At 40.8% G+C, this 24,205-nt stretch overlaps 3 protein-coding genes across 5 annotated transcripts; 2 read left to right on the plus strand and 1 right to left on the minus strand.

Annotated features, from left to right (window-relative positions):
* The first annotated feature begins 4,341 nt into the window (after positions 1–4,341).
* On the plus strand, positions 4,342–6,789 carry LOC145437521 (ras-related GTP-binding protein C-like). Its single transcript, XM_080314784.1, has one exon. It carries the CDS (start codon positions 5,093–5,095, stop codon positions 6,197–6,199), a length of 1,107 nt encoding a protein of 368 aa, XP_080170910.1. The 5' UTR covers positions 4,342–5,092; the 3' UTR covers positions 6,200–6,789.
* On the plus strand, positions 6,726–14,793 carry LOC145437523 (tetraspanin-7-like). The gene is made up of 7 exons (XM_080314788.1): positions 6,726–6,958; positions 8,428–8,616; positions 9,677–9,751; positions 11,052–11,147; positions 11,953–12,135; positions 13,278–13,361; positions 14,171–14,793. Exons 1-7 carry the CDS (start codon positions 6,878–6,880, stop codon positions 14,237–14,239), a joined length of 777 nt encoding a protein of 258 aa, XP_080170914.1. The 5' UTR covers positions 6,726–6,877; the 3' UTR covers positions 14,240–14,793.
* A 1,714-nt stretch (positions 14,794–16,507) lies between these two features.
* Positions 16,508–18,356, minus strand: LOC145437522 (uncharacterized). 3 transcript variants are annotated; one of them, XM_080314785.1, is made up of 7 exons: positions 18,204–18,355; positions 17,889–17,999; positions 17,657–17,815; positions 17,413–17,592; positions 17,193–17,354; positions 16,820–17,022; positions 16,508–16,756 (listed from the first exon to the last, which is right to left on the minus strand). In XM_080314785.1, exons 2-7 carry the CDS (start codon positions 17,970–17,972, stop codon positions 16,573–16,575), a joined length of 972 nt encoding a protein of 323 aa, XP_080170911.1. In that variant the 5' UTR covers positions 17,973–17,999; positions 18,204–18,355; the 3' UTR covers positions 16,508–16,572. The 3 variants fall into 3 exon arrangements, with proteins under 3 accessions (XP_080170911.1, XP_080170912.1, XP_080170913.1); XM_080314786.1 differs by lacking the exon at positions 17,193–17,354 and having other exon boundaries at positions 18,204–18,356; XM_080314787.1 differs by lacking the exon at positions 18,204–18,355 and having other exon boundaries at positions 17,657–17,828.
* Between the last annotated feature and the right edge of the window lie 5,849 nt (positions 18,357–24,205).

Consider the following 24,205-nt stretch of genomic DNA (forward strand, 5'->3'; position numbering starts at 1 on the left):
AAATATGGTGACCCTCCTGGACAGTCAATCGTCGACATTTGCGCTATCTATTCATTATCTGTAAGTCTGTGGTAGTTTCGACATGAGCGTGTGCTGCCAAGAAGACATCATACGCCCAGGAAAGGACTTCCAGTATCGAATGTGACACTCAATATGCTTCCAGGTTACGTTGAGAAAGACGACGAAAGAAAGTACTCACAAGGAATGGAAAGAACTAGTAAAAAAGGACCCGGCTTCAAAGAAGATCAACATCGAAAAGAACTGTAACATCGGGCACTCTAGGCCGAGGTGGATGTTAGAGTAAAGGATCGCTACTGATGCGTGTCGTTCGACATCCTCCTATCTGTTCATGACATCGCATTGTGTCTTATCGCATTGTACATTGTGTGTGACTTGTTCAGATAAAAATAATAACCCAACAATGAGAGTCAGCTTAACCTACAATACTTCGGTCAGCTTTACTCCTACTCCAGGAATCGATGAAACCCGCAGTTACCAACATCGGTCATTAATCTATAGCAGGGTTGTAATGACTCGAGTCATGACTCGACTCGAGTCAGACTCGAGTCACGATTTTTTTGTGACTCGACTTGACTCGAGTCATTTTCTTGAAATGGGAAAATGACTCGACTCGACTCGAGTCAATATTTGGATTGACTCGACTTGTACTCGAGTCATTACGCATGACTCGACTCAAGTCATTGACTCGGCTTATTTTATGTGACTTGAAGGTGAAGCAAGTTGCGAATCACAATGGCTAGATCAGCGCATGTGACGAATTCTGTCGACATCGCTATTTGTCACCACTGCTTTCGTTGCACTCGTCTGATATCAGATATGCGCCGCCGTAAAAACAAAAGACAATGGTACATAGTAGCAAAGAGCAATGCATTGTAAAAAATCATCCAGTGATGAAGAGGTAATAGATCCTCCACCATAAAAGTACTCAAGACATTTCAATTATACAAGCAAACAATCGAAGCAAAGTCCAATTAGAGCCGAAGAAATGACTCAGATGGTCAAATAGCCTACTTGGAAGAGACTGATAAGCTCATGTGTAGATATGAAGGCGATGATTCTTTGCATTTTTGGCCGACTAGAATGGATGAGTATCTAATGCTCTTCAGTGTGGTTCAAAATTGCTTTTCAATTCCTGCATCTAATGCACCAGAGGAACGTGTATCCAGTGGATGTGGATTATTCTAAGGCCATGCCACCTCAACATATATGAGAATCTCCTTTCCACTTTGGTATTTTTCAAGTGTAACTCATTGATTTGATCTGCTGTCTGTGAAAACACACAATACCCTCCGTCCGTTTGACGTTTTGTTAGGTATGTGCATTGTGCACGTCATAATAATGAATGGCTAATGTTGTGTGATATTTGTACAATAGGGCCGATCAAAAATACCTTCTTTTTTATTCTACTGGTTGGCTACTTGATAAAATTGCTACGTTGCATAAAAAGAACACTGAATCTGGCCTAATTTGAAAAAGTGGAATCAATGAAATGAGAGGAGAAAATTTTGGATTTGAAAATACATGGAGTATTTTTAGTGAGAAATGATTTCATATATTATAATTACATACTAGCAATAAGTCGACTATTTTTTCATATCCAAAATATTCCACTCTAATAACTCCGCTTCTTCTAGTTGGAATTGAGCCAAATTTTCTATGAATCATATTTTTACACAATCTGACAATATCATGAGGTAGCCGGTATATATTTCGAAAGTCTCTATTTGTAATTAATCCAAAATATTTTCTCTTAGCATTGCTTTCTACTGGTTGGAATTAAGCCAAATTTAAGTTCTTTTAGATAATCTAACAATTTTAAGAAGCAGCCTCTTTTTTGAGATTCTGTCCTCATTTTTGAGAATTTTTTTTGGGTAAATGTAGGGCAAATTAGACTAAGACAACAGTAAATCAGCATTAAAGTAACGCTCCGGCGACTATTTCGGCAGCTGAGCAGGAAAGTTGACCTTTTTTCTGGTCAACCACCTGATATGATGTGAAAGCAAAACTGTACCTCTACATAAGCGTTTATCAGATTATTCTTTACCAGCTTGTATCTAGCTAGACGTGAATTCGTATACAACCTATGGCTATAGGTCTTCTATCAGATAGTATGTAGACGTGAATTCGTTAATTCTCTATAAGCTATTTGTGAGCGGTCGTCGATGTGCTCGTAATAAAAACTGAATGCTTTTATTTGTGATATATCAGACTGACAAGACAGATATTTGATTTAAAGTTCTAAGATTAGTAACGTTATCGTATTGGCGGCCTGTCTCGTCTATCTGTAGCATCGGTATATGAGGCCAGGAACTGTCTGTTATCTGCTTAACTAAATAAACTTGTGCCAAGACTATGATAGGGACAAAATAAGCATGTTTGGCAAGCAAGGAATTCGATATCACCCAAGCAGGATTGAAAACATAAGTTGAACATGACTTCAATAGTGTGACTTGGACTCGACTCGAGTCATAACACTATGACTCGGACTTGACCCTTGAAACGGTGACTTGGACTTGGACTCGAGTCGGTGATGAATTGAAAATGACTCGACTCGACTCGAGTCGGTGATGAATTGAAAATGACTCGACTCGACTCGAGTCAAAACCACAAAAGTCAGATTGACTCGTGACTCGGAACCATGTGACTTGGTTACAACCCTGATCTATAGTCTGATTTCAAAGACTACTATTATGGTGTTTTGACAGGATCAAATATTATCACAATAAACTCTACTCAACCCCAGAAAACTGATTTTTTTTCCATGACTCCATGTAGTGTGTAGTCCTTTTCAGAATCCGGTTCCGATATTCTCCCTGTAGCCTTCGAAACCGCTACCGCTAGTAGGGTCACATGATATTCTGTTATGATGGCTGATTGGAATGGAATGCTGTTTTGGACCTTGGCCTAATTTTCGTTAAGCTAGTTATTGCTTTCCAGTAATTACGGACGTACATCTGCGCCTGTGATTTGCCTTGTAGATGGTCGAATGTCGCCGATTCGGATAGATACTCATTACTCTGCCTTGAAACAAGCGCCGAGCTTGGGTAGTCGGTATAGTCAGCACACTGCCGGAACAATTTGGAAGAACTGAGGACTGGTAATTTAATTTAATCGCGTACTGTATTTGTAAACCTAAAATTGCTATACATGAGAACTGCATTGCGGAACCGGCCAAGCTTGGTGTACAGCAGACATTTGTCATGCTTATGAGTTATGAGAATAAACTCTGTTTGAGATGAACTGAGCTTGAATTTTGGGCACTTCTTCGTTATTCCCCACACATCGAAAAAATGATCCCCATGACACCAATAAATGTTTCCCCATGAACATAAACAGAAAAATTTATAAACGTCAAAATGAGTTGTTTTTCGCGTTGGGGTGGGATAGACGGATATAAGGGTTGAGGAGAGGGGAGATATTAGGGTTGGGGGAGAGGGGGATATTAGGGTTACGTGAGGGGGATATTAGGGTTGAGGAGAGGGGAGATATTAGGGTTGGGGGAGAGGGGGATGTTAGGGTTATGATTAGGGTTAGGGGAGGTGGGATATTAGGGTTAGGGGTTAGGATTAGGGGAGGTGGGATATTAGGGTTAGGGGAGGTGGGATATTAGGGTTATGATTAGGGGAGGTGGGATATCATGTCCCTAACCCTCTTCTCCAACCCTAATATCACCCCTCTCCCTAACCCTAATATCCCACCTCCCCTTACCCTAATATTCCACCTCCCCTAACCCTAATATCCCACCTCCCCTAACCCTAATCATAACCCTAACCCTAACATCCCCCTCTCCCCCAACCCTAATATCTCCCCTCTCCTCAACCCTAATATCCCACCTCCACTAACCCTAATATTCCCCTAACCCTAATCATAACCCTAACCTAACCCTAATATCCCACCTCCCCCAACCCTAATATCCCACCTCCCCTAACCCTAATCATAACCCTAACATCCCCCTCTCCCCAACCCTAATATCTCCCCTCTCCTCAACCCTAATATCCGTCTATCCCACCCCAACGCGAAAAACAATTCATTTTGACGTCTATAAAATTTCACATGTTCATGGGAATCATTTATTGGTTTCATGGTGATCACTTCTGGATGTGTGGGGAATAACGAAGAAGTGCCGAATTTTGTTGTATTTGATTTATTTTTAGGTCGGAATTTAATTCAATTTCCACTTTTTTGGTATTCCGTAATTATGAATATAATCCAATTTAAAAAAAAAACTAGTGACAATTCTAACCCAGTTTGGAAAGGCTTGATATTTTCTAAGGTGTCCAACTCTGCGTCTGCGCCAATATGGAATCGGTGTCTCGTGCACACCAAGTTGACTACACACCGTGTGACGCAGAGAACCGTCTTGGCACACCAAAGATATTACGCTAAGCGTACCGGGATTCCAACCCGGCGTCTGCGGTAGTGTTGCGTTTACTGTGGTCGACTGTTATCTCAGTCTGGTGACTTCATGTTGATGGATAATATTTTAACGCATAAAACTTCTGGAATGGTTTGATAGGCTCGGCAGCTATTTGGAAACTATCCGTCATTGTGGTATTGGCCCTTTGCCGATATAGGCTATTTGCCTGTGGCCCTGAACAGTGCAGTGCAGCAGTCCAGCAGATACAATGTTAGTTTGGCCGCAGCCTGTAGCTTGCAGCTCGAGGTCATCTCCTAATGTGGTATAGCACTTACCAATATATGTGATATATTACTATGTCATTGGTGTATTTCGTCGCAGTGGAATCCGTGTAGCAAACGTTAGTTTTTGATATCAATTGGGAAGATCAAGTTTTTTTCATATTTTTATTTTCTTCAAGTCACACTATGCCAAACGTAACCATGGCCAAAATGTGGCCGGAAATAGAACATAATGAGATTGATACTTGATTTTTCCCCACGATGTAGAAAATGGATATGAGCTACCGTACTAACACTGCTACGATTTGACTTCCATAAAAATGTGCTGCTGACTGTTGCCATTCTGTTCAATAAGTCTATTTTAAATCAGGCTGATTCTCATTGATATCTGTATTAATATTCTTCACAGTATATTCGTAGCCACATAAATTTAATGGATTCCTCCGAACCTTACGACGTGCCTGTCGGCTCTTACTGCAAGACTTACAGTTCCGACGATGCAGGCGACGCTTCTGCGTCTGGAGGCGAAAAACCTAGAATCTTACTGATGGGTCTTCGACGTAGTGGAAAGTCATCCATCCAAAACGTGGTATTCCACAAAATGGCGCCAAACGAGACCTTATTTTTGGAGAGTACCGCCAGCATATTTCGTGACGACATCTCAAGCGACACGTTTATCAATTTCCAAATATGGGATATCCCCGGGCAAATCGATTATTTCGACCCCGCATTTGAGGTAGACATGATATTCGGCATGGCGGGTGCGTTGATTTTCGTAATCGACGCCCAAGACGATTACATGGACGCTTTAGAATGCCTGCATAAAACAGTGACGTGTGCTTTTAAATGTAACCCTCAAATCAAGTTCGAAGTGTTTATTCACAAAGTCGACGGGCTGACTGATGAACAAAAGATGGACACGCAAAGAGAAATACACCAACGTGCTAATGAGGGATTACGTGAAGCCTGTGTTGACGGTCTACACCTCAGCTTTTATCTCACCTCAATTTACGATCATTCGATTTTTGAAGCGTTCAGCAAAGTCGTCCAAAAGTTAATACCCCAATTACCAACGCTGGAAAATCTTCTAAACGTTTTCATTTCTAATTCTGGGATCGAAAAATGCTTTTTATTTGATGTTGTGAGTAAGATCTACATCGCGACGGATATCTCTCCTGTCGACATGCAGTCTTACGAGTTGTGTTGCGAAATGATCGATGTTATGATCGACATGAGTTGTATTTACGGGAAGGAAGAGTCCTCAGAGTGCGCTTGTCAAATGGATTCGGCCTGCATTATAAGATTGAACAACTCTACAGTTTTATACCTGCAAGAGGTCACAAAGTTTCTGGTTCTAGTGTCGATATTGCGTGAAGAATCGTTCAGAAAGAGGGGACTCATCGATTACAACATTCACTGCCTGCAGAATGCCATCCATGAAGTCTTCTCCTCCAAAACGCGGAACACGTCCAAAAGTAAAATCAGCAACGGAGTAATACCCGAAGAAAGGATGATATCGCAGCCAACTAATGGACTGTAAAATAGTTCGAAGCCTGGTCATAGACCTACTAACCTTCGGGCTCTCCTCGGTAGTAACTAGTTCTTAGTTACAGAATGTCACCTTGAATATTTGCGTACGCTACCATTTTGTTTGTTGATCTATCTTGTAAGAACTTTGATAATATTTATATCACAAAAAAATCATAGTAAAATGTCAGACAATTACGAAATCGTGATTATCTTTCTGCTGGATTGCAAATATTAATTGCGTTTGTAACATAAAATGATTTTATTTGTCATAGCTCGTTTGATCAGCGATACATTTGTTCGATCCGAGAGTGTAGCATAAATATATTGATTGAGCAGGCGTTTCCGATACGTGCTGCACGTATTTCCTTTTCGGTGAAGTCAATTTCCAGTGTAGTATTGTGATCTTGCGTACCTCAAAGACATTTCACTGACTGATGGATATCGAAAGCGTTGCTGCGCTTCAGTCGTACGCCGTAACATGAGTTATTAGGTATTCTAAAGCAGCGGAAGTCATAGATATACTCGTAATGTATTTCTCATATCCGGCATTCTTGGTGATAGGCGTATTCACTTTGTAACGTTTCTCTTTTATTTCTGAAGGCAGCATATTTTTACGTGGTGCTATTTAACTGCGTCTTGGGGATAGTGAGGAAATCAAGGATTTTGGGGAAACTCCAAACAATTAAGGATGACGTCTCGGAGAATGAAGACCACCCCTGCCATGGCTTGCCTGAAGACTTTTCTGACCATATTCAGCTTAATTTTTCTTGTGAGTACACGGTTTTGTTGATAGAATATTCTTTTAGAAACGTTGCTAGTACTGCAGTCATTCTACAGAACCCCGTCTGTTAGGTTTAGGATGTTCGTCAGTGATAACTATGGTAGTCAAGTCTTCACAATCTGATGATAATCTTTAGCTTTAGACCAACCAGGGTAGTGTTAATTAATTTGTTTGTTCCTTTTTATCTTTCAAAACACATCACGCAAGTCTGTTAGTATTTGTTTTATTTTGGATGATCTGAAGAGGCTCTATCTGCCCTTGAATTTGGAAATGTTTTTATAATTGAGCCTAGCTAAGAATAATCCCTTACATTATATCAACACCATACCGGTACTGGAGTGAGTTGATATCCATATGAATTACCTTTGTACGTGAAAGAGTGTTGACGGATGTAGCCTTTTAACATTTAGTATTTGTCAGCAACATTGTAGCTAACGGTGTCAATGAAATGTTGACAATACTTGATGTGCTATATTGTATTCATCATTACACTTCTGACCTCATGCATGCAGTCAGTCGGCAAACCAGTCATGCCTCCATCTGTGTCTGAAAGAGAGCTGGTGATCTTTCTGAACTGAATTATTAATGAACAGGAATTGATTTCATACCTACAGATCAACAGCTATAATTCTCTTGAGATGAGAGTTATTACGAAACCGGTACGCGATAATGCCTATGGGCATCTTTTAATGTCACTTTCTCTGAACTAGAGATATGGGAAGTTTTCGGTTCCTTTCCTCTTGGTTACGTGTTAATATTGGTTTAAAAGTATATAGCTCACTGCTTCATAGCCTGGTAATTGAACATTTTATTGGTATCCGGGTACCCGCTGATTTTCAAGAAATATTGTTCATGCTCATGCTCAATTGCTCATTGTAAACCTGGAAACTTGAATTGTTAAAGGTTGCGTCCCTTGTTTTACATATGAATGTTTGCCGTTCATTACCCTAAATTTGCCAAATACACTAAACCACGCAATCTAGGGGTGCAATACTTCTTAGATGGCGTATAGGTAGGCTATGTGTGTGTCCGTGGACACAGCAGTACGGTATATAACATTATAAGTGGTACTGAAGGCTTGTAAAAATGACAAATCGGACATGGGCTAGCTTTTATCAATAGCATCAACTTCAAATTTGACTCATTTTGGGCGGAGATCATGAAGGTAATGCTAATCACCTGATTAAAAGCTGTTAATTGATTTAAAAGCTTCAGACGACCAGGGATAATCCTAGCGTGAAATCTTATCCAATTTTATGTGCCACGATTGACTCAGTTTTAATGAGACTATTAGTGTTCTCTCGGATAAGCTGACTTTACTGTCTCGCGCTAAGTGTGTTGAATTTCAGTAACTGCATTTATCCTGGAAAATTTTTTCCATATCTATCGCAAAATTATCACGGAAAACAATGGATACACAAACTGCGGACAGCCTGCTGATATCGTTGGTGTTTTAGGTCATCGGGCTTGCCTTCCTTGTCGGTGGAATCTTGGCGAAAGTCAAATATGTTATGTTTGACGAGCTGTCCACGATAAACTTCTCTGCGGCTCCTTGGGTCATGATCGGGGTCGGATGCTTCATCATCATCGTTGGCATCATGGGCTGCTGCGGTACGATCAAAGGAAACACGTGCATACTGAGAATGGTGAATACATTTATTTGAATATCGGTGTTCTACTGGTCAGCGTCATGATTTTCCACGAGTTATTTGATTTATTGATCAGACCAACAATGCACCAGGCCCATATGCTTTCCTAATGTTGAAACAAACATAGGCATATGGTGTGTCATGTGATGCTGATTAGGCCTGTTTATTATATGACTGATCAAATAAGCTGCTTGTACATGTCTTTTGTCTGCTTTGCAATTTTTTTGCGATTGCTCCATAGTCCACACTGTATCTGATCAAGAACTTTTGTGTTGAAATAAATTGTGGCTAAAAAGGTTGAATTATAAGTGAGCTTAATCACTTCCTGTGTACAAATGTGTTTTATTACATTTATCAGTGATAATTTCTACCACAGTGCATTCATTTTAAGAGTCTATTAATTAAGGCTACTATAGTGTCTGCGGGGAAAATGTAATGTCACAATTGCTTTCAATGAGAGATTGTGTAATGCATTGATTTGTAATAAGATCACAGTATAGCTGGAAGTCATGTGACAATTGTGACATAGCATTGTATTACACTTACCACTGTCTTCATTAATATTGTAATGCTGGTTTCGAATTTCACTCTATTGGTGGTTATGAAGTATAGTATTACTGTAGCTCTGTAGGAGTATGTGTCTGGTGCCATACCGCAATATTCAAGTATAATGGTTCTGTGCCTAATAGCATATTATTAATGTGGAGATTGAATCTGCAATCTGCATATTCTATCTGTCACAACAATATCTATTATAATAATACCCCTACAAACTGTTGTATTTAGCATGAAACTAAATATGAATATATCCCTTATTACTTCCGATTGAGGGGATCTGAATTCTGATCCACTGAACCTCTACAGTTTCCTATGATAGTAGTTGCTCTGCATGGTAAATCTATTTGTTGGTAAATAAGCAGTAAGCACTTCCGTCATAAAGCATGAACCAGTGTGGGAAAATCAGCAGACCGCGTATCCGCACACATCTTAAGGATTTAGACTTCGGAGTTTAAGTTCCTGGACTTGATTGTTCAATACTGATTCCTTTCTGTTTCAGTATGGGCTACTGCTGGGACTGATCTTCATCTGCGAATTGGCGGGCGCAATAGTAGCGATCGTATTCCGAGGCCAGGTGAGCTGGGATTTTACATAAAATCCATATGTACACTGTCTCACTTGATCTCAGTTGATGAAGATGACATGTACCTGTAGGAATGAAAAATGTCCTGTAATGTATGTCAATGTAATGATGATTGTTACTGCGATGCTTGAAATTTGGTAAATATGTCCGTATCGATTGATTTTGTAACAAAATTCAGTTTTTACGGTACTCGAGAATATGTTACCGTAACAATGTGTCATCACACTTGGATTCTGGAATGTTCAGAACGCCTAATGTTCAGAACGCCGTTAGTTTGACTGACTTCAATGTACTATCGAATGTTGTGCAACTACAATGCCTGCTTAGTAAGATATTTGAACTACTTTACAAAGACCTCGACTCTTTTTCGAGATAAACACTTAGATATATTTGGCATTGTATTGGTACTGATATCTAAGATGCCTGCATTGGATATGGCGGTATCAAATACCACCTTGCAGTGATGGGACCTTGATTTTGGCCGCAGTGTACAAGTGAACACGCAAACAGAAGCTCTTTTGAAATGATGTCAGAAATGATGCGGCCTAGCTACCTGTCTTTGTGCGAAAGAGGAAACGTTTTAATTCGATCAATGCGCTCTCCCTTGTATCGATCGAGGACTGTGAGCAATTGCGTGCTACTGTAGCAGTCTTGTTTTCCTGGCCTGGTTACTGGAACAGACCCATCGTCTTTATGAGTAGGGCTGTGCACAACGATATAGGTAAGCGTGTTGAAATACTTCAACACTGTGGCGCAGAACTGGCATTACTCTCATTGTGATAGCATGAATGTACATACTTTACCTTTGCACATTATTCATACTCTTATAACGTCTCCGTACTCAATTGCTTGATTCAAAGCTCCCGATACTTGATTCATATATAGTTCCAAAAGAACCCAAAGCTACTACTGTTTTTAATTTTTGTACAAAATTATGGCCTTCATATTCCAGTTGATTTCTGTTTTTCATCTTTTTTTGCCATCAGGAAAATACTTGTATTTGTAAGTAGCTGAAAGAAGTAGCCTAAGCCCCAAAATTCATGTCCCCAGCCGGGACGAACTTTAGAAAGGTCGATCTGCCGTATTTACCTTCGGATGATGATAAGCCTATTTACATAGACTTTCAAAGGACTACTTATCTGTGCTATTCTGTTAGTTTTATTGAGCGTAGGGTCTTCATGCATGGGGATAAATCAAGTAGCCTGGATTATCCCGTCTGCGGTTACTAAATATCTGGAATCGGACAGGCACCTGCATTCGTTCAAATGTCATAAGCTACAAATATTTCCAGGTCGATGAAGGATTCCAGCAAGGTATGACGAAGGCGATGCATAATTACAAGAGCGACAGCGACGCGAAAAGTGCTTTCGACCAGGCTCAGTCCACGGTAAGTATCTTTAGATAAAGCCAGATTGCTGCCCACAGCCCACACATGTGGACTTGCTGATTCGTTGTGCCAACCGGGGTAAAGTGATGAATTCAACCGCAAGGTCCTATCAATTTTAAGTTTGGTATCGTGGCCTATATAATGTGGGGTATGATAATATTGTACTTACCATTTCACTGTTCCACTTGTGCAAACTTATTGTTTGCCAAGCTGTGTGTTATTATTTATCTTGGTGCCTATAGGTGTGTATCAGACTATCAAATATCCGCAGTATATCTTCAAATTGTGTCTTCCTTACGATGATGGTGAAATCCAACATTGTTGCAATTGAATGGGGATTCTGTTACTTAATTGGTTTATGACAATGTATGACTTCACACTGAAATCTCGAGGAAACCATGGAGAGACAGAGAGAGATGAGTCATTTGCCAATGTGCAAATCAATAACATACATGATATTAATGCGTTTGGGTAAAATGTGATGTACAGATGTAGCAAGGTGTAGACGGGAGGCTCTTATTACATAGCGATCAAAGCCGATTAGCCAATCAAGGGCCGCGATTACGCGAGTACTAGTCTTGTCGCCGTTCTATGGTCGTTAGCACACCCACTCTTCGGCTGCTGCCTTAAATCGCTTTGCTCGAAATCTTAACGGCTTTCCTGTAAGCTTTTTGCGGGTTCATTGGTGTTTTTTTATCATCACACAAGGCAGCATTTTTTAGATTTTCCACGGCCTCTCAAGTTAAGAAGTCTGGTCAGTCCAAAAACTTATGGCACCCTTGGTTTATATGACTTCGTCTTTCAGTTACACTGCTGCGGAGTTCAGAATTACACGGATTGGTGGACCGAGAACACGTCGATTCCGACCAACAACGTGCCCACGTCTTGCTGCAAAAACGACGCCGAGTGCAAGAAATACGAGGAAGACGGCTACATCGATTTGACGAACGTCACAACGTCTGACATACCGGACGTCGTGTACACGACTGTAAGTCGACGATGGCACGGCTGGGGAAATGTGATCATTTCAACTCCACCAGTAGCGTTGTGAAAAAAAAAATTTTCTGATTCTACATAATATTTTTACTCTTACAAGTTGGACTTAGCCAAATTTCGTGTGCGGCGTTTCGCAGGCCGCCTTGAAATATCTTCAACTAACTAGTGAAATTAGGGAAAACAGGTAGGCCTACTTATGGAAAAACCTCGTCACCAACTCCTGGCTTATAACTTCCGATCGACAAAATGCAAACCTCGCTCAAATTGCCTCCGCACAGAAGGGTGGTGGAGTACTTCTATAGTACTTTACTTTTTAGTACGGAGCACTCAAGTAGAGTATTCCTACTAGTACTACTTGCTCGTGCAGTCATGTTTTTAGATTACCTCTATTTCCACTTCTGCCACACTGTTTTTTTTTTTGGACAGAAACTAATTAAAGCTTGAGATTACTGAACCATGATCTGATATGTTGACCTCGCATGCCACCTCATTTTGTCGGTTGTCCTTTTATATTATCTTTTACTTTTCGTTCAGTGTGCATGCCTCCTGTTTACTTTGCCTAGGTGTTCGATTTTAAGACTACTTCAGTTCGTTTTGGCGCCTTCCTATCGTTTCATTGTATCGCGATCTTGCGGTGCGTTGATTGGATAAAAATTTGATATTACACTGAACCGTATAACTACAGTTTTGGAGCATAGTTTACATAACGTCACTCAGGTGGTTCTGTTTTGGCTACTTCACTTCTGCTTGGAGTTTTTTGGCAAAACTATATACTTTTAACGATTCTGATTTTGAAAAGTAGTAATTCTGGGATAGGCTTGCATCACCTTTATGTCATCAATTGAAATAAGTGTCATTTTGTGTTTGTTGTGATGATGCGCCCTGAAAAACTTACTTGAGTATTTTGTGACCTAACATTTTCATCTTCCACTCACGATAGTTTTGACATTACTTGGAAATTGTCACTTGTATTGTAATTAAGTAGAAATTTACGGCGAATCTACATCTACTTGAGCAGCACCTCTGCTTTCCCATGCGTATTTTGGATGGTTTCACAGCCAAAAATCCAAACTCCGCTGACCCGAACTCTCGAGTTCCTGCCGTAAAGCGTTATTCACCGTGTCATCATTTTAGGGGTGTCACGCGGAGCTGAAAAAGAACATTTTCGACAACTTGGCCGTGGTGATCGGAGCTATGTTCGGTGTGGCTTTCTTCCAGGTAAGAGAATTCTGCTGTCATGATTTTCGACAAGGTATGAGCAACAGGCTTGTACAAATTACAAATTTAGCTTGTTGACAGTCAACTAACTAATGGTTTTTTGAGTAATTCTAGTTGTGGATCCTTGAAAACCGAGTAGTTCTAGTATTGGGTTTTGAAAAGTGAGTAGTTGTAATTTTGATTGCAGATTTTGAAAGGTGAGTTTGAGTAGTTATAGTTCATGTTTTTGAAAAGGGAGTTGTTCTAATTCCATTATTAGGCAAGATAGCGTAATGGTGATGCGTCCGGCTACTTAATCGGTGAGTTGTGGGTTCAGTCCCTAACATGGCCAGACCAAAGACTGAATAACTGGTATCCGCGGCTGTCCTGCTAGGCCAGTGGTTCTCAAACTGGGGGGCGTGGAAGCATCTAATAGTCGATACCAATATTTCCCTTCAAGTCTAATACTGACTCGATTATTATCAGCAAACGGATACGAACTGGTTGTGCTCTAACATACAGTAATATCAGTAAAGTTTTAGCTGGTATGGATACTTGGCAGACATCATTGAAGCTGTCTACATAGGTTTAAAGTGTACTTGCCTGCCCATTAGCTCTGCCGCGGCTCCAGCTGGTTGGAATTGGGCCAAATTTGGTGTCTGGAGTCTGGGAAAAAAATTCTCCTTGAACAACCCTACTCCCTAATGGTCTTTGCGGGGCATATTGTTATTGCAGTATGTTGTCGTTATAATGCAGTGTATGAAGAATTCTGGATGTCCTTTGTCTTTATGGAGTCAGAGCTAGACTTATTATACCTATATTCATTTCAGCTTCTGGGACTGATACTAGCCTGTTGCCTGGCGTCAACCATCAATGCAAACAAATACGAACTGGTATAGAGGACGCAAGTGTGTTATGTAGTATTGTGCAGTGTTTTTGGTTTGCTTGTCCTTTCGTCTTGGGATTTGTTGTTGTAATTCATCTCGGACCTGACCCCAGCTTATATATCCGGACATGAATCTTTCAAATAACCTTGATTTATTGTTATGTAATATTTTAGCACATTGTATTTTACCTCGCGGTCGGGAAGCTTACCGGATGCCGTGACCATCCCCTACTTTTTCATCGACTTGATTGCAGTGAATAAGGGATTTTCTACATGTACTTAACGATATTTCAACACTATTGGTATTATTGCTTTCAAGCATGTAGCAATTTCATTTGTTAATCAGATAGTTACTTCAAGCACTTTTAGGTTTAGACCAATTCTTGACGCCGTGGCGATAGACTATTCATTAAAAAACTACTGAATAGCCGTCTTGCAGCCGTAGCGTAACGAACTATTCGCCATTCAATTTATACTGAATAGCCTACTTTACAGTACAGAATTTTTCCACATTTTCACACCGTCATACATATTGAATAATCTAATATTATACATGTTGTGTCTCGAGTTGATGTAGTATAATAGACTGATTATGGAAAGGTTTCATTCAGTATCAGCACTGGTAGATCAACGCTTCAACAATTTGAGTTGTCGAGCCGTTCATGCACATCAAGAAACCAAACTATTATCGTTTTTTGCAGTTACGCGATCAGTGGGACTGTAACTACCTTGTGTCTAGTCATTTCTTGGCAGTGTTGGGATGACTCGAGTCACCTTTTTCGTATGACTTGACTTGACTCGAGTCACTTTGCCAAAATGACTTGACTTGACTCCGGGTATCAGAAATGTGGATTGACTCGGAGCAAAATTCACGAGTCAATTTCAAGTCATCAAGTAATCGGTGTCGATAAAAATCACTGTATCTTGCGTACGTTCGGATTGTTCACGAAACGCTGCTGTAACTCGCGAGAGCAACCAATCATTCAATGATCGTGCGTTTTACTGAGCATACATTGTTCTCTCACTCTCACAAATATATTGACCGCAAACGAAGTCAAAGCTTAAAGCTTACTTTGTCGTAAACTAGTATAATACAATAATTTAATAGCAAAATGTATATTTCTTTTCTCTGTTCTTACCTTAACCAAATCTCTTGTTGTACTGAAATAGTATTCGAATATGGTTTACATATAGTCCTCACCCATGGGCGCAGGCTCGAATTGTATCATATCATATCAATTTGTAAATGGGTAATGTATTGCATCCTATCAATTCGGTTCTCTATTCTCTATTTTGGATGGTTACTATAAACTGAGGCTATGCAATTACTTACGTAGTTAAGCAGTTCTACGTAGCCTATATGTGAGCGATACAGCGCCTTCTTGCGCGTATATTTAATTCTATATTCGTTCACCGGTTTGAAATCAATGGTCACTCAACCTGTATTTTGGACAGCTAGCAAAATGCAATGACGTAATCATGCTTCATACTTGGAAAAGGCAACTTGACTTGAATTGTGACTTGACTTGACTCGAGTCACCTCCAAAAATTGACTGACTTGACTCGAGTCAAAATGTGCAATGACTCGTGACTCGAAGGTAGTGACTTGATCCCAACACTGTTTCTTGGCTCATATTTTAGGTACAGAATATTGTGAGTTCAGCGCAAAACGCCTATACTGGGGTACACAATTGAAAATACCTGGTCTACTGCGACTGTTCCCTCAGGTTACCATATTATGTACTCTTTTAAGAGGATTTGTCCTCTGAGAATTTTAGTTAAATACATGGCAAAATCGACTTAGATACATTAAATCAGCACCGAATTAACGCTCCGCCAGGTATATCATAGGGTTACCATACGTCCTCTTTCAAGAGGATTTGTCCTCGAAGGATGCCCTTTTGTCCTCTTTTTTGAGATTTTGTCCAGTTTTTTTGAAAATTTAGGTCAGATTTACAGCAAATTGCAAGTGATATGCCGTAAATTAGCACATAACTGACGCTTCGGTGGGTATTTCGAAGTGGAAAACGGTTAATTTTCAAATTTCTGAAAAAGTGTCCTCTTTTTAGATTTCCAAGATATGGTAAGCCTAGTATATCAGGAGCTGTACCGGAAATCAATTTTTTTTCAGTCAACCATCTGATAATGTGAAAGAAAATACTGTATTTTGGGCACTGAGCAGGAAAGTTGACCTTTGAACCCTCATAACAGTGCAGACAAGCGATGCCTCAAATTGCTCCTCCACGTTTGAAAACAAATTACTCCTCCATCTTTGAAAACGTAGTCTTAAAATAACTTTATTCAATAATTATAAAGATTGCAACGAGTGTAGCTGAGGATGATGATTCAGTGGTTGTGCATTTGATTTTTCAAATTGTCCAAGTTTGCGTTCCAGTTCTTGACTATCTGTGTCATTTCACCGACTTGCGGAGATGTCACACCGCAACACCCTCCGATCCAACCCATTGCTCCGACAGAAAGCCACTTTTCCACGTAACCCGAGAAGCTGCGTGATATGTCGCAAACCCACCTAATGAAACAACCGAACATCATCCACACAACAGAATTTCAAAACAGATTCCATTCAACAGACCTCTTGTCAACGAATTTCTGCCAATTATTCGGGTATGCGATGAGAGTCTGGTCTGGTCGCAGAACGTCTTCCACCGATCGAAGTAATTCTTCCACAAAGGTCACTTCGCAGCAATTGACCCCAATCGATTCCACTTGCGGATTTAGTGAAACTCTCTTCACAGATTCAACAAAGTTGTCACCGTGAAATGTAGTCTTGGCATCCTAAACCCAAGATGGAAATATGTTTCATAGGGTTACCATATTTTTAGATTGGGATGGAGGACACTTTTCACAGGCTATGAGAAAGTTAAATTCATTGGGTTGACTAAAAAGAGGTCATTTTTCATTATATTAGGAGTGTTGACTGAAAAAACGAAGTGGTATTCATTCACCTTGCATGTGAAAGTAACCCAAGCCTTCGCGTTTGGAAATTCTCTCAAAGCCTCCAAAATCGCTACAACCTCTTTCAACGCCGGCATCGTCTCGATAGCCAGATAGTCTGGATCCCTGGATAGGAGAACAGCCATTCTGTCCCGGTGCCAATTTTTCAATTGCTTTTCGAGCAAACAATGTTATACAGACCTGGAAACATGAGTAAAACACTACCAATACCTCGGTGGTCATAGTTTCGACGTAATGCCCGTCATATTCGGACATGTCATGTAATGTGGCACCATAGGGACCAACTGATGCGGCAACGTACAAATCTTTATTGCTCTTGTTCGCCGATGAGAATTCCTTAACAGCATCCTTAGCAATGTCAACACTTGATTGCAACAGCAGTTGTGCATCCTAAGGTATGAAGGTCCACAAATTACTGGAATGTTTCGAAATGACACAAATATCATTCAAATACCTCAGCTGAGACATTAAAATATTTCATGAATCCATCGACGCTAGCTTGATAAGAAGCGGTGATGACAGCTTCACTACCAGCACACAAAAATCTTGAGTGGGCTGCCTTTATTGCTTTCGGATTATCTTTGAGCAGGCTAGCAGTCCACAAAGGATGATCCTAATTAAAAATGCTATTACATAGAATGATAATATCATGGGCTGAAAGATGTCAAGTACTGCTGGATAAATACCTTGAAAACAAGAGTCTCATCAGCAGCTAATTCCGTACCCAGCCCCCCATCTAGGACTTTGGTTTCAGGTCTTTCATCAGTCATTGCACATTCGCGGTTGACGTCGAGTCTCTGACAAAACAAACTAGAAATAAGCCTTTGTTAGCGACTCAAGACAGTGGCGGTACATAACTGGATTACACGTTCAGATTCGCTTCTTGGTAAGAGATCATATAGAGCTACGGTCAAAAATGAATTGACGTTGCTCGAACTCAGATATGGCTAAGAAATTCATCACAACGCTCGCTATCTGGAATGGGATTAGCAAATGCTTACCTCACCGACTTCTAGCCGTCATATGAATGCACCTAATAAGCGCAACAGTGGCAAATACGTGCGTAAACATCCGCTCCAACCACGCATCACGGAGAATCGATATTTTTCTGTACATATCGACCATGCTGGCTTGTGACAAAGAGCTTGTCATGGAGAATCGCCTGCCGTAAGGTGTCACTATAGAGAGATACCATCTCTATAGCAGTACGGAGATTGCAGGATTTAACAGCACGTTTTAAACAATAGCGTGGTATGGCGCCCTCCCCCATATTATAAGGCCCGTAGTTTAGTCGAAGAGCAATACGTAGAAGTTTTATAGGATACTTTGCGCGATTAGTAAACGTTGATTAAAAATATAGTGGATCGTAAAAATGTCATAATGTGTAGCTTTATTTCCGGAAACTGAAGTCATTACCTCCCTTACTTGTATCATATACTGCGTTTCCATGCACGGCCGATGGGCCCATTTTCGAGAGATTCGGCCGACGAACGAGAGAATTTTGTTGCGCATGCACAGATTGCACACCCACGTCGGCCGACTCGTCGGCCATCGAGTAAACCTTCGGCTTAGCCCTTCGGCCATGCTTGCGCTGTGTCTGGTATTCGCTACTTACAATACACTTTTCGTATCAAATTAACTATGGCTGCACTCCGGACGGATCTTGGACGCCTTGAAAAACCCGTTATTTAATTATGATAGCAATGGAATTTAGTAGTACCGGTCAGTGGCGGCTCGTGACAATATCGGGTGGTGGGGCAAGGGCTGCAAGCTACTTTTTATTAAGATGACGTCACAATGGCGTTTTCCAACGTAAACAAGTAACTTAATGATGGTACGGTAACACGAATTTGCAACAGTGATTTTAACGTATGTGCCACGAGAGGTCCGCCGGGAGCTGTGACTTGAAGTGTGGTAACTGCGTAAACGGCGTACGGAACAAAGATTCAACTATAGATAACTAACCTACGGCAGGTTAGTTATCTATAATTCAACACGGTTCATGTTCGCACTAGACCTGGAAATGACTATAACTCGAGAGATAACGTAAGCCTAACTGGAAAGGTCAACGAGTTCGGACGGAAATTCGGTCTCGGTACAGCATAGGAGATTTTGGCCTTGAAACTGGAGACTGTAACACGACACATATGGCTTTATTACTGTCTATAGGTCTGTTGCGAAATCGCCTTTGGAAAATATATTACCGAATAAATACGTGGATGAAAGCTTTGAACTTAGTACACTGTTACATGACATCATCGAGCAGTGGTCTCATGGCCCTTTTCGATATGGTACACTGTCAAAATTAATGCGAACAGACCAACACCGAATTTTGCGCAAAATTTACTGATGAATAGGCTGATCAAGTGATCAGCTGTTAGCCGCCATCGAAAACGAAATAGCTATCGCGCTTGACAGCAGGGGGTTGTGAGCAAATGGCTTGAAGGCCACAATTTCACGGTGAAATTGACATTGGAGAATATACTATCAAAGTAAATATTTGAATGCAAACTGAGAATGATATCATCATCTCAGTTAACGTTACCGCAGATACACCGGCTTTTGCGTGAAATCCGCAATGCGTTGTATGCTAAAGTGTCAGATCGGAGCACATCTCTACCATACTCGACCTTGATAACGAAATTACTGCCCTAATCACTGAGTGTCAACCTTGAGACTTGGCACAGCGTTCGATACTAAAACCAAGACATACCGTGCAAAAGCTTATGACGGATCTAGGTAAAGAGCATCGTTAAAATCAATAGATACCAATACCGGCTTTGCGTATATTCTGTTAGCGATAAATGACGAGTCAGCTCTCACTCGAATTAGGAAACGAAATTACCACTAACACAGTTCAGTGACAAACTTGAAACTTGGTACAGCGTTCGATACTAACATTAAGACTTACCGTGCCAAATTTCATAACCGATCTCAGTATTGAACATCGTCAAAATCAATGGATACCAATACCGGCTTTTGAGTAAAATCTGTTCGCGATACGTGACGGATCAGCACACACTCAACTTCGGAAACGAAATTACTACCCTAAACTTTAAGTAGAAAGCCTGAAACTTGGGGCAGTGTTAAATACCACCATCACGACATGACATACCAAATTTCAAGAGTTTTCATGGTGTGAAACACCATCAAAATCGACCTATACCAGCAAAGGTCGACTAAACGCATATTGCGGTACTCGAGTTCAGATATAGATACGATTGTTACATCACACCTTAGGGGCGACCAGGCTATTTGCCCCGGTTGCTCGGCCATTTTACGAATAGGAGAGAGTAAATCACCGTTTCTTTATTGTGCGCGGCTTTGAGAGAATAGACAGTGAAAGCTTGTTATGAGCGCTACCGGGGCATGCCCCGGCTAGGCATTCGCAAAGCGGAAACACGGAAGAGAATTCGATTTTCGCAGAGACTTCGCTATATATGGGCATTTACAAGCGAAAGGACAAGAAGAATACGATTTTCGCTGTGATTTCGGTATAAATAGATTGGTGTGCGTCTATAAATGGTAAAGAATTGTTATTGAACAGAATATTAGGTGGGGCAATGCCCCAGTTGCCCTATAGGACGAGCCGCCACTGGTACCGGTACTGCTACGAATTACCCGTGGGCTACCGAAATCTTCGCGATGTGATCACATAAGCTGCTGCCACAATTCGAGGGTTTGTTCTGGAGCATGGGTACAAAACAAACTATACCGTTTGACCACAAACTAGCTGAACTTATTCACATTCCCCTTGTAAGCAGATCATCAACAGGACACTGGAAGTTCATGTCTGAATCATGACGACGAAACAGTAGTACCGGTAGACTACTGGACAAGTTTCTATTCTGCGCTCGAAATTATTAGACCACGATATCCCATATCTATATCCCCCACATACTGAGATATGCCACCAATTTTCATCTTTTTTCCATTTTATTTTATCTTCTGTTAGTTTTAAGCAATTGGTTCATCAAAACCATTTTATATGATGGATGGATTTAGGCCTACGTGTTCAATGTCAAAGCGTGTTGTTTGACTGAATGGTCGCTACAAGTCATCTCGGCTCATTCCTACCGAGTCATTTTATCGCAATCTTGTGATTATTATGAAATTATTACATAAAGTAAGCCAAAAACTTCATTGCGATCGCTTCGCTCACCTAGTTCGGCCAAGTCACGGTCGGATACGCCTGGTCATGGAAACACGGCCGACATGTACAACGCATGCGTCATGGCCTTTCGGCCGACCGTCGGCCGAGCATGGAAACGAAGTAATAGTGTCCTATATGGTGTCGACATAGCCAAATCTCACGCCTCAGTGAAATTGTATCACGTCACAATTTCCATTTGGCTACAGGCAATTTGACGATCATTTTTGACCGGCTTGCCGAGCATTAAATTTGTTAAATCGGGTATCAATCGAAAGCTGACTCTGCACTGATTACGAAAATATAAATTTTATTCCGCTCGTGTCCCTGGAACTCCCACAATCAGTCTCGAATTTTCCATTGTTATGGAGATTGGCATTGGGACGCAACAATGGTGCCTGGCTCTTTTTCTCTTGAGCTACTCTCTCGTTTCGCCTGACAGCATTGTTAAGTCCTGAGCTACTCTCTCGTTTCGCCAGACATCATTGTTGTTTGTAAAGGCTATGGTCCAACACAGCCTAAAAATTAATAGATACTGTGGGTGAGTGTAAATATAGATTTGCAGAACCTAGAAGGATTGTTAAAAGAGGATTTGAAAATTTTCTGGCAGCATTTACGTCACCTGATTTTTTAAAAGAGAAGGGAAGGGTTGATTACCGGTACGATATTTGTGTGAGCAGCTAAGTTGTAGCATATACTGTAATATTGTGGGGCCGAATTCACCAAGGGCCGAGTTCACTGGCAACCATAGTATCACTATATTGATTGTACCTTCCTAATTTATAATCGGAACTAACCGAAAACTATCATTGTACTGATTGCTAAAATGCTTTTTACCGGGTCAGGCCGTTAAATCCACATCAATGATGAGAATCGGCATTGTACCAAACAATATTCAATTGGCAAAACAATGCATTGATAATCACTCCATAGTTTGTATTGTTCACATCGACCTGGCGTGATCTGTCGTACTCCTCTCAATAGTTGAATCTTTTACACCGGGGTGTCCGAAAACGTCTACCAATGCCCATTTATTCAAAATATACCTGGTAAACGTTTTGGCACTTCTTCGATATAAACTGCATGTTGTGAAGTATTCCCCATGAATTGCCTGTAAACCTTGAAAATTAACAAGGAGTAGCTGTAACGATAGCATACCATCGTTGTTTAGAAGTACCAAGCCACGCGTGTGATCCTGATGTAAGCCATGCTCTTGGTCTGCCGTGTTTCTTATTTAATTGGCATATTTAGTAATTGTTTACCTTTTTACAGGCATAATTAGTAATTAAGATCAATGATGTTAGTGTAGGATTGTTGCCGGAATAAATTGGTAAGATTTGCATTGTTAGATAGGACGCAGTAGGCTAGTATTGATTCTGTTTTTGTGTAACTTTTAGTTCACCGTATCACTTCCGTATTTCCACTGCAAAAAGAAGATTCATGCGCCTTGGCTTTAGTCAACGAATATATTGAAGGATATACAAGTGTGGATTTGGTTGTGGTACGCGTTGACTACCGGGAGCCTTGCTACGTAATTCGAGTTTGATCTTGAAGAGCCGTAATAGTGAACAATTTAGGGAACACTTTACTGAACAATCTATAGTGAACAAGATATTGTTAGTGAACAATTCACAACAATAGTGGACATTTTCAAGTCAGCCTAAGCTTGGTGAAGGTTTTGCTCTCCGAAGGAAGGTGGAGTTATACTGTAAAGATTCAAGACATCATTATTGAGCCGTAAGGAAGGAATCAAAATGCTTGATAGTGATGATCCAATTACAGAGGCTTCTGCCCGTCAGGAACCTGAAGATGCAATTCCCTCTAGTGAATTAGCGGGAACAAGTAACCAGGAAGTGTCTGAAGCAGACGTCCAAGAAGGACGCAAGAGAACTCCAACAGAAAAAGGTACTGAATATGCTATTGCTATGTGCCGAGATAAGGTCAAGTCAACACGTTTGGCTCTAACAAAGACGACCACTGAAGTGCTAAGCCTGGTATCAGGAGCCGAGCTACACATACTTAAACAAGGAAAAATAAAACTGACTGATGCTTTCAAGGAATTTTCTGATGCTCATCAGACGTATGTGACTAAGCTTATTGAGTCAGATGAGATTGAAGATGCAAATAGTAAATTTGCTCGAGCAAATGAGAGGTACAATGAAGCAGTGAACTCTATAAATGAAACTATCCATCGTGTCGAAGCAGAAGAATCAGATTCAATTTCCATGAGATCCTCCCGTTCAAGCTCGTCCAAAGGTAAACGTTCAATACGTTCTTGTAGGTCCAATGCTTCCTCAATAAAGCAACAACGTTCAGAAGCAGCTGCTGAAAGAGCTGCGTTAGATGTAGACCTACGGTATTCAGCAGCTGAAAACGAATTAAGCCAGAAGCTTGTGTTAGAAGAACAGAAAAAAGAGGAATTGGAAGCAGATAACAGACGATTACGTGCTAAACTTGATGCTTCTCAAACCAGGATTAAGCAACAGATGGAGCATTTAAAGTTGCAGAGAGAAAGGGACAAAGCTCGTGTCCGAGAACGGATCCTAGCAGATGTTGATCATGGACCTGATATAGCAATGGAGACTATGAATCCGCTTGTGGTTCCTACACCGAAGCCGACTTTGAATCCAGCATCCAGATCATTGCAAGTGACTCCTGTTCCAATCGAAATTTCAGGTACTCAATTACCATCAGTTACTAGATTGAACCCACAGTCGACACCGTTTTCTCCATCTGCTGCTTGTGCTGGGTTTGCTGAACCGTTGATTGCATCACGTCCTGTTGCTCGCAAGGAATCTCTAGAATTTGATTCACCTGTCGAGCCGAGTAAGCAGAATCAGAGATCTATGCCGA

The sequence above is a fragment of the Botryllus schlosseri genome, chromosome 4 (genome assembly GCF_051294905.1).
Source record: "Botryllus schlosseri isolate E-star chromosome 4, Bs_hap1, whole genome shotgun sequence".
Classification (NCBI taxonomy): Eukaryota; Metazoa; Chordata; class Ascidiacea; order Stolidobranchia; family Styelidae; genus Botryllus; species Botryllus schlosseri.

Excerpts from the sequence above, each read along its gene's own strand:
- LOC145437521 (XM_080314784.1), top strand. The coding sequence starts at position 5,093 with ATGGATTCCTCCGAACCTTACGACGTGCCTGTCGGCTCTTACTGCAAG.
- LOC145437523 (XM_080314788.1), top strand. The coding sequence starts at position 6,878 with ATGACGTCTCGGAGAATGAAGACCACCCCTGCCATGGCTTGCCTGAAG. Across the intron at positions 6,959-8,427 it reads TATTCAGCTTAATTTTTCTT|GTCATCGGGCTTGCCTTCCT; the intron begins GTGAGTACACGG and ends TTGGTGTTTTAG. Across the intron at positions 13,362-14,170 it reads TCGGTGTGGCTTTCTTCCAG|CTTCTGGGACTGATACTAGC; the intron begins GTAAGAGAATTC and ends TATTCATTTCAG.
- LOC145437522 (XM_080314785.1), bottom strand. The coding sequence starts at position 17,972 with ATGACTGATGAAAGACCTGAAACCAAAGTCCTAGATGGGGGGCTGGGT. Across the intron at positions 17,355-17,412 it reads TCGAAACTATGACCACCGAG|CAATTGAAAAATTGGCACCG; the intron begins GTATTGGTAGTG and ends TTGCTCGAAAAG. Across the intron at positions 17,023-17,192 it reads GGGTTACTTTCACATGCAAG|GATGCCAAGACTACATTTCA; the intron begins GTGAATGAATAC and ends TCTTGGGTTTAG.